The sequence below is a fragment of the Nanorana parkeri genome, unplaced genomic scaffold, assembly GCF_000935625.1.
Source record: "Nanorana parkeri isolate BGI_ZX_2015 unplaced genomic scaffold, ASM93562v1 scaffold827, whole genome shotgun sequence".
Lineage (NCBI taxonomy): Eukaryota > Metazoa > Chordata > Amphibia > Anura > Dicroglossidae > Nanorana > Nanorana parkeri.
In genome coordinates, this window is record NW_017307095.1 from 207,690 (window position 1) to 225,477 (window position 17,788).

Below are 17,788 nucleotides of genomic sequence, written 5' to 3' on the forward strand. Positions count from 1 at the left end.
CGTGTGATTAAAGGCTCCTGTAAACAAGTGCCAAACCCAGATACTATGGGATTAAGCCTAAAGCTGGCCATACACCTTACAATTATCTGCAGATTTGCTGTGGTCAGATGGAAAAAGTGCAACAGATTCCTCCATCTATGGTAAAATGTGTGAATGGGGAAATCTCCCACTGGGCCAAGCTTCAGTATGTTGCTAATCAGCCCCGCTGGCTCTCAAAATACCTGAACAATCTGATTGGATGCAGGCATTGTTCAGGTATTTTGAGAGCCAGCGGGGCCGACTAGCAAGATACTGAAGCTTGGCCAAGCGAGAGATTCCTCCATCCACACAGATTAGTGTAGATGGAGGAATCTGTTGCACTTTTTCCATCTGATCATAGAAAATTTGCAGATAAGCTATAGGTGTATGGGCAGCTTTATAAAGCAAACAAAAAACTTCCTTTACTTTCCCTTAATAAGCAGAATTCTTCTTCATTTGTGCTTCACACACTCCCCCTCATAGACACTGTGGCTTGGAGTAGGAGGGTTTCAGCAACAGACAATGCTGTTGATCCAGAAAGCAGTGTGCGGGACTAGGTGTGGCTCGGTGCTGATTGTCATGCAACAGGCTTGTGAATTAGTAGTGACAGTGCTTATTACCATGTTCCTACAACAATAATCCCACTATAGTGCAAGTGCGTACAGCCTACAAGAGTGCCAACTTTCTGCTCTGAATTCAGGAGCAGTGCTGATCATCGCCTCCCCATCACAGGAAGCTGCATTAGGTGAAATTCACTGGCAGGATCAACAGTTATTTGTGGAACTTTGCAGAGGGGTGCCTATGAACTTGTAGTTTAGTGCTGCAGCACATTTTTTTTTTCTGGGAGGTCATAATAGTTCTACTTTAACTTCCTCATATGTAAAGTGTAGAATTGCTGTAGCTGTACACTGTATTTTCTTTTACACAAAGTATTTTTTTTCCCCAGTAAAAGCAAAATAAAAATGATTCCAAATGTTTGTTTGATGTCTGTATTGTATCTGTGAGATAATTGACCTAAACTACTGAAGTGTCCATGTCACAACGGTTACACCAGACGCATACTAAAAAAACAATCCAGCTGTTTTGCCTATTAAAAATAATTATGTGTAAATTACATTAGGGCTGCAACAACTAATCGACATAATCGATTATAATCGATTATTGAAAAAGTTGTCAACTTTTTCAATAATTGATTAATCGGCTTCCGATCAGTTGGCCCTGTTCACAGCTCCACACGCTGTGCGCCGCACCTCCTCCCCACCTCACGCTCGCCGCTGCCAGACCCGCACCTCCTCCCCACATTTCCTGCCCATCCACATCCATGATTGACACAGGGATGCGGGGAGATGTAGTAAGGAGGAGCAGGTGTGGGGGGATGACAGCTGCTGATAGACAGGTCTGATCTCAGAAGCACGTTGCTGGAAGACTGCTCAGGTAAGCCTGCACTTTCCCACACATGGTGCTCTATAATGTATTGCTGGGATTTTGTTGTACTTCTCTATAGCTGGTGATATTCTGCATTGCGCTGTATAGAGGACTACAAGTCCCAGCAATAATACATTATACAGCGCAATGCAGAATACCACCAGCTGTAGAAGAATACAACAAATTCCAGCAATAATACATTATAAAGTGGTACAATGCTAAATACCACCAGCTATAGAGGACTACAAAACCCAGCAATAGTACATTATTCAGCGCAATGCAGAATGCTGCTAGCTATAATGTACTATTGCTGGGATTTGTTGTATTCCTCTATAGCTGGCGGTATTCTGCATTGTGCTGGATAATGTGGGTTTTGTAGTCCTCTATAGCCGTTGCCATTCTGCATGCATTGCTGTATAATTTTACATTTCACTATATTGCACACCACACTATCTTTTTTACTTCTATCGGTCTAAGCTTGCTCCTGTGATGGACTACAACCTCAATACAAACTAGTAGTCCTATCACTGGAGCCATTTTTTAAACTTTATTTTATAGTTTAACCGATTAATCGAACTTAATAATCGGCTAACTAATCGATTTTGAAAATAATCGTTAGCTGCAGCTCTAAATTACATCAAACTGGCATATTTAACTGAATTTGTCTTGATATCTGCCTCCTGTAATTCCATATGCAGCTGTACTCTGTCAATCAGGCTTTATTATTGCTTTGCCAAAAACTGAACCTATTGACAGGTAGGGAGTACAAAGGAAAGACCGCATCAGTGGATTTGCTGTTCCTTAGGGCCTATTCACATGAGTTTCAGGTCCTGGTCAGGTGCGGATCTGCAGACGCGGTGATATGTGTTTTTAATGCGTTCCAGTTTAAAAAATGTTTTTTTTTTGCTGGAGTGGGGCTGTCAGTATGTTAGCTGCAGTGCGTTTTTGACGCGTTCTGCGTTTCCGGACCGTTTCCTGACCGTACAAAATGTGACATGCAGTATTTTTTCTGTCTTAACCTGAACAGACTGCGCACGTGAGAACTGTAGCCCATAAAACACACAGGGATACATTGGGATGCATTTTTAGTGCAGGAGCGTACGGATCAGGTCAGCACAGAAAACGGACGTCTTGTGAACAGGCCCTTTATAGAAGAACTTCAGGCAGAATAAAACACAACCTTTGCAGTTGAAGAGTGAAGTGCTTATCTTGGCTTGGGGTGTAAAAATATAAAAGAGATACTCTCTGAAACTAAAATCAGCGTCCTCGCGTCCAATACACAATAATAGACATGATGACTCCTGGATCCTTAGAGTGCCGTAGCAGATGGGGAGACAGGCTGTTGTAAACGGTCTAGCAGCCAGATGGGACCAAGGTTCAGGTGAGTATATCCTCTTCTTTTTTTTTAGCACCAAAACTGCATGGGTTATGTTTTATTCTGCCCCGAGTTCTTCTTTAATCTCCAATCTGGTTAGGTAGGAGAGATGACTAAGGAATCTGACCTTTCCTTTTCGTTCATTGAGGGACATGGGACTTTAGTACAAAAATCCCCTTTTAGAAAGCATTTCCTTCTATAGTCACCCATCAGATTAGTATTGATCATTACCATAAAAGCAGGAAATCAGGGGCTGCTACCTCCTGCTTCTCCTCTTCCTCCTATACATTCTTATACTTATAAAGCTATGCAATTGTCCTCTGCTATTCTGAGCTTTCTTTGCAGAATGAGGCCAAGGAATACATGCACAGATGTAAACACAAGCAGGGTTATTCACAAAAGGGTGAAGAGTTTGGAGAAGTGAACAATCTAGGACAACATAGCTGAACTGGAAAGTGAGCTGAGTTGGAGACTTTTTCCAAATCAGTTATGTTGTCCTAGAATGTTCAATTCTGCATTCTTCAAACTCTTCACCCTTTTGTGACTAACCCTATAGATTTCCATCAACTATGCATGCATCTCCCAGCCAAACTACAAAAGAGGTTGACATCTTTCTGTCAGGTTGTGCCTCTGTATGTTTCATCAGAGCCCCCCCGCCCCCCAGACTATGAGCTCATCCTATCCATTACACTAATTTCTTTTCTTTTTAATAATTTAGGTTAAATTTAGACTGGTCTGCTCAAGCCATCTGACTTTTGTACACCTAATGTGTGTTCATTGATGCACATTTATAAAGGGCATTAAGCCGTGTTTTAATATATGGTACACGTGTAAATAGAAGGAACAACATTTTTCAGTATAGTGTGTGTGTCCATGCATTAATAACGGGAAAAAAACAAATAATGCAAGTTAAGGTGGCTGTTTGTTTTAATTTTTAGGCTTTATTTATTTTATTTATTTGCACCTAGTAATTGTGGAAATGTCACACGTCCGTCCTTGGCTCCAGGCTGGAGAGCATTGCTTTTAGTTATCACTGATTATATGCTTTTTTTTTTTGCAAGCAGGACATGGTGTGAATAGGTGCTTAGGCTGCATTCACACGTATTCATTTCCCTCTGAGATATTTTGTATTGAAATCAATGCAAACACATCAAAACATCAGAGTCAATGCGCCAATTCACACTATAGTGTTGAACACGCATCACATACGGTATGTTTTACCAGTAACAAAGCGCACATTATTGCATGGATCCTACACAATTAGCCAATGTCATGTCATACTGTACTGTAGTTGCAAAAACAAAACAAAAAAGAGGTGCAGGTTTTTTGTTTTTTTTTCACATTTGGGGTGGTTTGGCAGCCCATTCAGGTGACAAAACGCACTTTATGGCCTTGCACCAGAACAGAAAGCGGTGACGGCCTATGAGGCTTCAGCAGCCAAATAGCAGCTGTAATTCCCTTATGATACCACAAGATGGCATGTGTGGACTTCAAAGCACAGAACGTTTGAGCAGTTTGTGTTGCCGGAAGTGACGTAAGATACTTGGTTGCCCAGGTGCCGAGAAGCGGTGTGAGACATGGCTGGGGAAGAGGTGCTATCTGCTTCGGTGGAGTCTACCGGGGGACCGGAAAAAAACGGTGAGCGCAGCTTTCTCAAAGGCAGCGCAGTCCTGTGTGGGAGCTGCAAATGGCATCCGACTGGTTAACTGCACTGTTATTTTCTCGTCTCAGTAATGTTTTGCTATGCGGACGACAGCGAGCTCATTGGGGGTTGACGCGGGTGTTCTTGGGAGTTGTAGTCTTGTTTTACACGGAATGGTATGCGAGATGACTGAAAGGACTACATATCCCGGCGTTCTATACGCTGACGGGAATGACGGTTAACTGTCATATGAAGAGGGCGGCATTCTATGCCTATGAAAAAGGGCTTCTATATATAAGAATCCTGGTTAAGAAATCGGGTGATCGCCGGTGGTCTCGGATACTGCATTTTACAGAGATGTTTGTATTGCTTCGTTGGAAATCTCTAAGATGGGTACGGATAGGAGAATGTCTGAATGTTTTATTTGGACCTCATGTTGTGATGAAAAGCATCTCATCATTACCTTGTGTGGCTGATTACTATATTAATGGGACAGCCCAGTAATGTATATGTTATATTGCATTACAAAGAGTGTATGATGCAGACCTGTGAGCTGGACATGAGGGCTGGGGCACCAGATTGATGAACAATAATATCTAATGGTTGGACAGCACGTGTGTCATTTAATATTTGCTGATCAGTCCATGACGGAATCATTTATGACAAGATAAATGCCTCACAAGATCACTTGTCTTGTGACAGAACCCCCCAATTTTCACTGATGTATCTAATTTATTATAGTTGTCAGGTAAATACCAGCCATGTAGGAGGAGGAGGCAGCAGAACAAGATGTGGAGGGGCAGGAGTGGAGACCGCAATAAGATGTAAGGGGGAAAGGGAACAGCGCAGACAGCGGAACATACACATCTCCCTGCTCAGCTCTTAGCAACCTGGGGCACTCTGGCCAGCATCCTGCCCAGCTCCTGGCAACCAGTGACGTTACTGGGCACGACACTGCCAGAGCTGAGTGGGGAGATAATGCAGCCCAACCCAAACACCCCACCCCCTTCCGCCTTCCCTGAAGAGGAGGCAATGGAACCAGATCATGGAGGTGAGAATTAAAGGAGAACTATGAGGCGAGTGAAAATCATAGCCTCATAGTTCTAGCCGACCTGTGACAATGAGACTTTCACAGGTCGGCTCAATAGATCGGGAAGTGAGCAAACGCATACAGTCGCTCACTTCTCGATCATGTCCCTGCAGAGAGCCGGGACTGTCACTCACGGCTACCTGCAGGTATTCCCCCCTCCAGCTCTGACTGGTGGAACGGACGGGGGAGGGGGCGGGTACAGCTGGCTCTGCCTCTAGATAGACGCAGCTGGGTGGATCGCGACAGTAATGTCGGGATCTGTCCCGGCTACGGCGATCTCAGTATACCCCGAGCTGTAGATCGCGGTACACTGAGCTTTGGGTCACGGGAGGACGCTAGTTTGTGTCCTCCCGTGACCCTAGGGAGAACTATGGGGAAAAACACTGACCCCATAGTTCTCCTTTAAGAGAGGCAACACCTAAGCACACCTGTAACTTTAAGCTGAACTCCAGGATAAGCAAATATTGTCTAAATACAAGAGTCATGTGTATTCTTATCTGAATCTTGGGGTGCTTTGTTGTTTTTCCTCCAGATCTGTGCAGTAATGTTAAACTTTGCCTCTGTGTGGAAGCTTCCTGTAATAAAGACCAGTCACTGCTGCTCTCTCTCTCTTTGTGCAGGGTGACTGGTCTTGTATCCACCCCTTCCTGTAGTTCTCTGCAGGCAGCCTTTAGTGGGTGAGTCTGCTGGATCCCTCCCACAGCTCTGCACTCTGCACAGGTTATGTGCGCACAGTGATGTCACTGCTCCTTTTATAAGCTAAGATCTAAGGTTGCCATGAAATTTAGTGCACACAGTCTATTAATATCCTTTGTGCCTATTTAGGAATACATTTCAATAAAAGTCTTTGTGCCCAGAGTTTAACTTTAAAGCTTATGTAGCTACGTTCACATTGTCTCTGGCTAACGGGGTTGTTCATGTTTTATGTGATTAGGGGCTAGGATTAATCCAGTCAGGAGAATTGCAGATTCAGCACATTTGTCATTCTCTTTTATATTTGCATGTAGATCAGTCAGATTTCCAGAGGATTGGTTCTTTAGATGAATGAAGTGTGTGATGCATGTATCCCAGAAAAATGCAATTCTACTCTGCTGATAATCTGCATGTGTATATAAGCCCTTTAGTTGCTTACAGTGTGTAGATTGAGCGTTTGAAGCAAAGTCACAGGAGGCACATCTATTATCATGTCAGCTGTGGGAAATAACTTTCACAAGTTGTTTATGCCTAGCTTACCCCAGCAAAAATATATCCATTGGGGGGAATTTATCAAATTGAGCAGACAAAATCTGGAGCAGATTTGCCTACAACCAATCAGCTTCTCCGTCTCATTTTCAAATCTTACCTGAACAAACTGAAGAGAGATGCTGATTGGTTGCCATGGGCAACTGGTTCAGATTCAGTCTGCTCCACTTTCGATAAATTCCCCCCAATGTTTCTCTAAAACTGTATAAGATTTAATGTGAAGTGTACTTCTTTTCTTTCAGTTACAGTAGTGGATCTCACAGGACAGGGTCTTCTGAAACTGACCACCACATTACCATGCGGAGCGGACACTCGAACATTGATTTTAGACAAGAACCAGATAATCAAATTGGAGCACTTGGAAAAATGCAAAAACCTTACACAGGTGAAAACAAAATGGTTTTATGTAAAGACACTTAACCTGATTTTAGATTTTTTTTTTTTTAAAGCCCAATAAACGTTCAGATTAAAGAAGAACTCCAGGAACATTTTTGTTAACCTTTGCAGTGGGGCTACCCTGCACTGCAATAGTTAAGTGCTCGTTTTTGTGTAGGTTAGAAAAAAAAAGTTGTATTCACCTAAACCATGGAGCCAGCTAGTTCTAAAGGTGCCCATACACTGTACGATTCTCGTACGAGAATCGCGGGACATCCCGCGATCGTACGAAATCCAGCCTCTCTCCCCCTTCACTGCAGCATTCTAAGGTCCTGTAAGGCCTTGTTCACACCAAATGCAGAGCAGATCCGGTCAGGTTTCTGCACATGCACGCTAGTCTTTTTGACGCGTTTTTGGCAACAACAAAAAAAAATAGATATATATTTTTTTTTTAAAGTTTAAAATGGGCTCTCAGTGCGTACTAGGCATTTGCATGTGTTTTTGATGCGTTTGCAGATCCAGAGCAGGTAAAATAGGGTCTACTGCAGTTTTTTCACCTGCTCTGGATCTGCACGCTGCGATGTGAACTGGAGCTCAAAATACCATAGGAATACATTGGACGCAGTTTTGATCCGGTCTGCACCTGCTCTGCGCTTGGTGTGAAAAATCATCATGTTCTATACACATGTTCTGTATAGACATGTAGACGCTGATGAACATTCCAATGCTGCAGGGAGAAGGAGACAGGCTGGAGGGAGCGCTGTGACAGCTGGCCAGCTTGGATTTTCGGGTGAGTATAACTCCCCATTGCAAGGGTTAAGAAAAAGGTTTCCTGGCGTTCTTCTTCAAATCAGCTGCATACATTCCAGGTACATTAAAGCAAAATGATTTCAAAGTCTTAAGCTGGCCATACACCTTACAACCATCGCACGACTTTCCTTTTGCGATGGTTATAAGGTGATTCGAATTTTGTACAATCTTCCCATCTCGGACAGGCAGATCGTACTTGCGATGATTCCAATGCTGAGCGGGCAGTGCGCGATTGCGCACACCGGCCCATTCGGCATTTGTCTTCCGAGCACATCACCAACCCGCCAAAAATCGTACGATTATCGGCGGGTTTTTGAGCGTGCTCGGATGACAAAAGACGTAACGGTTGCACGCCTTCCATACACCTCCCGATTATCGTACGATAATCAGCAGGTGTATGGGCACCTTTTACAGTTAGTTTTCTTTGGAAAGCAAGCCACAGCCTGAGCAATCATACCCCTGTGTGTGTCCATGTCAGCACCAATTTTCTTTTATTGACTTTTTTTTTTTTAAAGGGGTTGCAACATTTGCAGCTCTACAGTGACTGCAGCCAATCAGCCAAAGTCAGTGTATCTGCATTCTGGGGCAGCAGCACACAATACAATAGCCCAGCAGGGTGTTTAAACAGCATGGATGGTGGAGTGAGTATTTGTTCTTGTTCAGGCCACAGGAGCAAGAACTCAGTGTATGACCAGCCTAACTAGATTTCACAGCAAATTAAGTAGTATGGGGGAATGTGTTGTCCTCGAACAACTAGTAAATTATACGTTATAGCAAGGCTGAATACAATAAAGTAAACTTCTACAGTCAGTCTTATTTAGGAAAATATATCAAGGGACATGTGCCTCCATTGGCAACAGTATGGTCATCTATAAAAAGGCAATTTGTAATTATTTTTTGAAGACCTGCATCTAGAATAGTTTGGTGTTTCCATAGTACCACAGATAACGCATATCCTCACTGCAGGTGGTAAAGTGTGTGACTCGGGATTTATGTACAAAACAACCTCTCGGTTCTCAGTGATGGACAGTAGTAGAATAAGGAATTGAATTCAATAAGCATATCAGACATGTCTGCTCTATGGGCTCCAGAACCTGCTTGGAGAGATGACATACTTACTGAATACTGATATTCCTCTAAAAGGTTTTGGTTGCAGGCACGATAATCTAGGAAAGTAAAAATAAATCCAACTTGGACATATTCTGCTTCAACTCCTGTTTACCTGTGTACAGTGTGGGAGGAGTTCCATATTCACCCTTTTTTCAGAAAACTCTGTATAGGCATTGAAATAAGACAAATGCTAAGTAGAATGTCACAGTTGTGGTATATATCATTTTTAGATAATATTCACCTGATTCCCTTCTAAAAAGCTAGTCAGGTATAGTTATTAAAGTCATACAAAACTCAGGAGTTCTATCCTAGAAATACATTCAACTACTGTAATTATTAACAAAAATGTATCATTTGTGTATCACTCGGCTGTAGATCATCAAATCATCTCTGAATTGATGCTGAGACTGTCCTTCCTTCTGAAGGGTGGCGACTTTTGTTCCCCGTGGTCCCTGTGTGTGTTGTAAAGTAGTCACCGCTCCAAGCTCACTCCTGTAATGGACTACAATCTCACTACAAAATAATAAACTAAACATGAGATTGTAGTCCATCACAGGAGTGAGCTTGGAAAGATAGGGAATAAAAGTCACCTCCTCCAGAAGGAAGGACAGTGTCATCACCAATCCAGAGATGATTTGAGGATCTACAGCTGAGTCATACACAAATACGGTAAGATACATTTCTGTTGATAGTTAAGGTACTTTTATGCATTTTATATGGGTTTAACCCCTGAGTTTAGTGTCACTTTAAGGAAGAGCATAGTTATATTGTTGTGGCAGCAAGGCACACTGGTTTCCTTTACTTAATAGTTCTGTAAATGTAGTTATATTGCATTTAACTATTTTGTGTTGATGCGCATTCATCCTATACTTGCTATGTCTTTGTTTATCATTTAGCTGTCTGTAGCCAACAATCGCCTTGTTCGGATGATGGGTGTTTCAAAATTATTTAATCTTCGAGTTCTAAATCTGCCTCATAATAGCATTGGGTATGTGGAAGGACTGAAGGACTTGGTGCACTTGGAGTGGCTTAACCTTGCAGGGAACAATTTAAAGGTAAATTATTATGCTTTTCTTTATAATATGGCCACAAACATGTGAAATGTGTATGATTTATTAACATATTATACCATTTTTGTTTTTCAAAGATCAGCAAAACTTACTAGGGGGATTTATCACAACTGCAGCAGACACAAACTGGAGCAGATTTGTACTGCAGCCAATCAGCATCTCTCTCTGATTTTGAAATCTCACCTGAGCAAACTGTAGAGATGCTGATTGGTTGCAATGGTCAACTGCTCCAGATTCTCTCTGCTCCAGTTTTGATAAATTCCCCCCACTGTATATAAGTCTGATGGTATTATCCAATGTTCTGACAAGATTTTTCATACAAACATTTATATGAAAATCTAATCATGTTTACCAAGCTTTACAGTGAAGAGTAAAAAAAAAAAAAAAAGGGGTCTGAATATTCAGTACTGAATGAACACATGACAACATGGCCAATTTTGGATTTAATGAATTACACATGTGACCAGTTTATCTATCTTGTCGAGTCAGAATACTCTTGGACATCTAACCATTATGGTCTTCAGCATGGGCTTCAGCATCTGTATACTCTCCAACTTGACCATGTGGCTGGTTCAAGAGCTGATTGTCCAAATCTGGCCTATTTAACCAAGTTTTAATTGGATATTTTTAAAAGATTTATGCCAGCTTGATATTTGACAGACATTGGACATTAGGAGCTGACTCCGGTACCAATACAAGGTGTAGACACTAATATATGAAGAGTTTTAATATAAACATTTGTTTTTAGAGCTGATTCTCAAATGTGTTGCATTTATTTTTATATCTCTAGGGAATCGATCAACTAAACAGCTGTACTTCACTTCAACATTTGGATTTGTCAGATAATAACATATCTCAAATTGGTGACCTCTCAAAGCTAATATACTTAAGGGTAAGATGTGAAATGATTTTCCTGTAATAGACCTTATGTCATTTTAAATCAAGGTATTTCAACTTGTTCGGTCATTTTGGAAGTATTAGAGCAAATGAACTTGGTATTTGGGATGGGACAGGCTGCAAATAGACAGAGATGAGATTGAAGTTGAAGATTGTTATGGCACATGTGTCCACTGCTAATAATGTCTGTCAACTTGAGGGACACAGACTCCAGTCTAGAGCTGCAGCTAACGATTATTTTCAAAATCGATTAGTTAGCCGATTATTAAGTTCGATTAATCGGTTAATCGGATAAACAATAAAATACATTTTAAAAAATGGCTCCAGTGATGGACTACTAGTTTGTATTGAGATTGCACTCCATCACAGGAGCAAGCTTGGAGCGGTAGAAGTAAAAAAGAAAAGAAAAAAAAATAGTAAATTAGATTAAAAAGGGTAATATTTACTTGGCTGAGGATAATCGCATCCAATGAAGCCGAACAATAATTTATAATATGAGGCACAGCTTTTACAGAACCCCCCCCCCTACACCTGCTTACAGCATGTGGGATTTCCTGAACCCTCTGTCTGAGCAGAGAGGGCTGATGTGCTATAAATTTGGGCAAATGTATTTCACTTAAAAAGAAAAGTTTAATGGGAAACCTAGACTAAACTATGTAATGTGATTGTGTGAGGTATACATGTTGTTGCCTCTTTAGGTAAGCAATGTCATTAGTGTATTGTATTGTTGTATGTGGAGCAGCCATATTTTGTCATTGTATATGCATGCTCTGCTGACTGCATAGTTGTCATGCCTTATTTCATGTTCCTCGCTTACAATGCAAGTTTACTGCTCTGGGGACTGGTTAAACAAGAAACTTTCTACTAAATAAACACAAGAGGGGCGCCTTTCCTGGTGAAGATCATTTTTATTTCAATAAACATAAATAAAAAAACGAATCATACTCACAAACATGAGTGTCACAAAATCATGAGGTGAGGACTGACAAGCAGTGAGATGTCCACTGGGTGATACCAGTATAGTGGTGACGTTAACGCGTTTCCGGGGCACGCCCCCTTCATCAGAACCTTCATAAGAAACTTTCTACTGTATATGCCATGTGAATGGGATTTTATTTCAGTAGTTGTCAAGGTGTTAAAAAAAATGAAGTACAGATATAAATTTAATGCAGCGATGGAGTATATATTACAAAGTCACATTACTACTTAAACGCAATGGCATAAAATTGTTTGCTTACTGGATAGAGTGTGTAGTTTCCCTTTTTACTAACGCCTTTCCCTTGCTGGTGATTTAATGATACCCTGTAGGCCCAAGTACCCTTTTTGTGGCTGTTTAAATCTGGCTGCACACACTGCAATCTAATTGTCGGATTTTTGTAAAGTCTCATTTCAACTTGCTAAGAACAGTGTAGAATGAGAGTCTACCTAAGCTGTCTGTTCAGTTAATGTGCAATCAGCTAGGCCCCTTTTAGACTATATAGATGTTGGTAAATCTAAAGGAGATTGTGCAATCAGATTGTCATTTCTGTGAGCAGTTGAACGCACCAATCATCAGATGCAATGCTGCAGACTTCCATAGTTTAAGTCTTATTCCTTTGTGGAGCTTGGATTTAATTTCTTACATGCAGCATTTACTCATATATAGTCACAAGTATGTAGAAAGCAGAGTTAGGGCATAATTATAAAAGAGAAAACTAACTGGGCTGTTACTTTTTCCTGCAGACTCTTCTGCTGCATGGCAATAACGTCACATCATTACGAAAAGCACCAACCTGCCTCCCACAGTGTCTCGCCATATTGTCATTAGCAGAGAATGAAATCAGGGACCTCACTGAAGTAAGTGGATCAGTTTTGAAAATCCTATGTGTTTGTTAAATATGAACACCAATTGCATGAATTATTAAATAATAACACTTGCAAAGAATCCAGAAAATGTTCACTCTCCCTTAAAGAGACAGTCACATTGTCCATGCAAGGCAAAGCAAGTGTCCCTGTAAGTGTTTCATCGTCAAGGTGACGGTGTCTCTATAAAACAAAGGAGGACATTTAAACGGCGTTTACCTTGTAAGTTCAAGGAGGGGCCTATTTATAAAGCAGTGGTAAAAAAAAAAAAATGTAATACACTGGAACATCTTAAAGTACAATGGTGTACTTTACAACGGTGCCTTCAACTTTGTTTGCCTTGTGACTCAGAAGCAAGCAAATCACCACTCATTGTTATGAATAGAGAGAAGTGAAGTGCTGTGAGGAGAGCTCGGTCACATCATCTGAAAAAATCATGTGACTGAGCTCTCTTCCCATTTTGTCATGTCCTCTTATGCAGAGGACAATCCATAGGACAACAGATTGTCTTCATTGATGATCTGAAATGTTAACAATTGTTTTTGTGGTTGTGACATTACCGAAGGATAGAATATTATCCAGTGGTGCTTTCTTTTATCTGCATGTATAGAAAATCAGTAGGTCAGCAGTTCCCTTGGTGGAATACTGACCCCACCCTACCCTATTTTTCCACGCTGTCTTCAGGATGTGATATCGAGGGTCATCTTTGCTGTGGTGATTCCTTCTCCTAGGGGTAGACCATGACTGCACTCAGTTAGTGGGTTTAATGATGCTTGACATCATTAAACCCGGATGAGCACTGGGTCATAGATCACGTGAGTCTGTGGGGCTGAAGCGCTGGAAGGAGGCGAGTATTGCAGTGAGAGCTGCATTTTCTTTATATTTACAACTGCTATCTAAAAAGATAGACTTGGCTATTAAATGTTTTTCTCGATCATCCATTGAGGGACATCTCTGAAGAAATCCTGAGAGGTAGGGTCTCTCTAGACAGCTGACAAAGCTGGCAGATTCATATCGCATAAGTTAAATCCTGGGATTTTCTCCAGTTGTATGGAAGCGGTTTGTTTCTGGTCTCAGTACTGGTGATTCATCCTGTGGCGGTTCTGTGTTCCTCTGATCATCTGTTTGTTATTAGGTCTGGCCAGAATTGTCATGAGTAACTGTACACTGTTTATCACTTTTTTTATGCAGGATGTTTTTTTCCCCTCCTTTTTATTATGTGTAGGTTGCTTTGAATTTTCCGCCATCTCAAGAGGCCAGCACTGAAAATTGATGACACAGTTGGCTAAATCTGCTGTGCATGTGCGCACACGCGCTCTTTGTTTCTTCCTGGTCCTCTGTGGCAGATTCTCGCTCTCTGATAGCAGAACAGTGGTAGCTTAGTTCCAATCTCTGAGTCTGGTTTATTTGGATACAAGATGAGGATCCTTTTTTACTACAGCCATTTTGACCAGGTTGCTCTTTATCAACAGGAGAAGTGCCTTCATCGTTATCATTGTCTCCCTCACACCAGTCAGTGTCCGTGAGTAGTATAGAGGGATATTGTGGCACTTGTATATTATTATGAACTGCTAGAATGTCAGTTTGTAAATTAAGGGATGTCTGAGTGGTCTGTTTCTTGGGTTAACTTTTGTGATATTTGAATCAGAGATTACCTCCGGAAAGGAATGTGCAAAATGTGTTCCTACTGTGTTTAAATCTGGCAATGTTTTGTAAGGTTCTATTCCTGCTTCTGATTCCATGTCAAGTGATTCTTCACTTTTGTAACTAAAGCTAAGTTTTCTACTATGAACAGTTTTTTGTTTTTTTTATCTCGTTTGGAACAACTTTGCTTCCCTCTAATAGCATTTCATTTCTCCTTCCCCTGTGGTATCTGAGGATGAAATGCCAGATAGTTCTGGAACTGTTATGTCCAGATGATTCTGCATCTTTCTCTTCTGATGAGGATAGTGCTACACTGGCTGAATTTCAGTTGGCTGTGATCACTCAGCATTAGAAAAACCTAGGTTTGCATAAACCTGAGCGTGTCTTCAAGTTTTCTCCTCTTCACCCTATTTTTGATAGGTTTACATGTAAAGATCAGGAAAATTCGGATAAACAATTTTGGGTCCCTAAAAGCTTTACATCTCTGCATCCGTTTCCGGAACATTTTGTCAAAAAATGGTCTGTTCCACCTGATCCTCCAATTTCTCTTCTTAACAAGACATTGACTATTCCTATTGATGGCACTCTGTTGTTCAAGGATCCTACAAACAAATTGGAGAATCTTTCTCGTACCATTTATTCATGAACTGGTTTGGCTCTTCAACCGTTATTGGCAACAGTCCTTATTTCCCAGGCCTTAGCTACTTAGACTAAATCTCAGATTAGGCGTCTGCTGGAGTTGATCCACATTTTATTGATTGTGTTGATCAGATGACTGTTGCTTCTCATTTCATGTGTTTGTTGTCTGTTATCTCCTTCATTCAGATACACAGAGCTATTTGGCTTAAGGGCAGGTCAGCAGAACCTCAATGCAAAAAGGGGCTTTGCATTTACCCTATGTGGGAAATCGTCTTGCGGAAAGATAAGGATCAACATAATCCTTATTTGATATCATTCAGGCTTATGAGTTGTGGGATAACGTACCATCTTTTCCTGTTTCTGGTCATTCTACTAGGGCAGTTAGTAATTCATGGGCATTTCAAAATCAAACTCCTGTTGCTCAAATTTGCAAGGCCGCAATTTGGTCTTCTGTTCACACTTTTGCAAAGTTTTATGAAGTTGATATTTCTGCCTCCTCTGATACTAGTTTTGGCAGAAACCTTTTTCAGGAGGCTGTTTTGAGAAAAGGCTGGACACAGAAAAGGATTTTACAGCAAGAACAAAGCCCTATTTTTTAAAATCTCAAACATTTTTTAAAGACACTCAGGCAGGTGTAATGTTGTAGTTCAGTAGAGAGGGCTATCACTGTTCATCTAAGAGCAATGGCTTCAGCTTTATTGTACAAATATTTTATAATGAGATATCGATTAACCTCAATAACAGTGTACAGGTCAAGGCATAAAGCTGTAGACACTTTACACTGTTTTTCCAAAGCATGGACACTCAATCTAAGATGGAGAGACTAATCCTAGCTATAGGGACATCCTGCATTGCTACACATTTATTTGGCTTAACAACTATACAACTTCCTGATTTGCCAGGCCAGACACCTTAAAGGAGAACTATGAGGTGAGTGCTTTTCACTCACCTCATAGTACTAGCCGACCTGTGACAATGAGACTGTCACAGGTCGGCTCAGTAGATCGGGAAGTGAGCGAACACATAGCGGCGTTCGCTCACCCCTCGATCCTTTCACGGCTCTCTGCCGTGACAGGGGAGGGGCTGGATTCCCCCTCCCCGCTCCGATCCGCCAGCGCTGACTAGCGGAACGGACGGGGGAGGGGGCGGGTACAGCTGGCTCTGCCTCTAGATAGGCAGAGCCAGCTGATAATCACGCAGCTAGGCGGATCCCGGCATAATTGTCGGGATCCGCTTCAGCTGCGGCGTCTCAGTATGCCACGAGCTACAGCTCGCGGTATTCTGAGCCTAGGGTGACGGGAGGACGCTAGTTTGTGTCCTCCCGTTACCCTAAGGAGAACTATGGGGAAAAGCCCTGACCCCATAGTTCTCCTTTAACTGTGTACTTTATTAGGTAATTGGCAGTATTGTAGAAAAGTTTATGTACTCCCTGCTGTTAATTGTAAAGACAATAGGATTGGGCATTGAGGGGAATGAGACATGTGACTTGAGCAGTGTGAAGTCCTCTGATTGCATTAACCACTCCTCCTTCTCACTACTTTCACATTGAAAAAATACCTTTTGATCTTTTTTTTTTTTCTTCAAAGAATACAAGGCATTCTGTGATTGGAGGAGCAGATGATACTCCAGTTACAAACTGCCTTGTAGTCTTTGAAATAAAATCAAAGACATTTTGTGAAAGGGCAAGTAGAGAGAAGGGGAGGGTGATGCGACTGGAGTACTTCACTGCTCAAGTCATATCTCTCATTACCTACATTGCCCGGAAGCTCAGCGTTATGTGCAGGAGATGGCACAATAAGATTTTTATACTTAGCATCAGCACTCCACAGATAACACAGCTTTTTAATGATTTACGGTGTGTAAATGATCATTTTGTTCCTGGAGTTTGGCTTTATTATAACCGTTAACACATTTAAACTATATAGACAGTCTTGCAGTTTATACAGACCTGACAGACAGAGAAATGCAGCAAGGGGGGTGTAATATTAATGTATTAGGTACACCTTTCTGTATATAAGGATTCCAGAATTCACTGAGCCCAATGGCAAATGTTTTTTGTAGAATGTCTACAGCTTCAAGAGGAAAGTCTAATATGCTAAATAAATGATTGCAGGTAGGACATGATTGTTAAAAAAAAAAAACCGCTCAGTAAAATTACAACACTGCCTAATAGACACAGACTGAGTGTAATTGATGGATGGTGGGGGGTGAATAGACATATTTTTGTAAATTCTTTTTTATTTTTTTTTAAATTCTATATAGATTTTCAGTGAATGATTTTTAGAATATTGTTCGGACACAGACATTAAAACCACTTTTTCCTTTTGGCAGGTTTCATTCCTTGCAGGTCTTACTGAGTTGGAACAGTTGTCAATCATGAACAACCCCTGTGTGATGGCCACTCCTTCAATACCTGGCTTTGACTACAGACCTTACATTATTAGCTGGTGCCTAAACCTTAGAGTTTTAGATGGATACGTAGTATCTCAAAAAGAAAGGTAAGAAGTCACTGCATATGATTTACACATTTTTTTTAAACCAATATGTTTGTGTGATGTTGAAGACATTTTGGTTACATTTCTAAGTGTTTAAAGTGATTGTCAGCACTG

General features: G+C 41.2%; 1 protein-coding gene across 1 annotated transcript in view; it reads left to right on the plus strand.

The window, feature by feature from the left end:
• The first annotated feature begins 4,368 nt into the window (after positions 1-4,368).
• Positions 4,369-17,788, plus strand: part of CEP97 (centrosomal protein 97) — a 27,198-nt gene continuing 13,778 nt past the window's right edge. The window contains exons 1-6 of the mRNA XM_018565280.1: positions 4,369-4,456; positions 7,035-7,177; positions 9,984-10,142; positions 10,948-11,049; positions 12,777-12,890; positions 17,511-17,677. Coding sequence (XP_018420782.1) covers positions 4,396-4,456; positions 7,035-7,177; positions 9,984-10,142; positions 10,948-11,049; positions 12,777-12,890; positions 17,511-17,677 — 746 coding nt within the window. The 5' untranslated portion in view covers positions 4,369-4,395. The remainder of the gene's footprint in view (positions 4,457-7,034; positions 7,178-9,983; positions 10,143-10,947; positions 11,050-12,776; positions 12,891-17,510; positions 17,678-17,788) is intronic.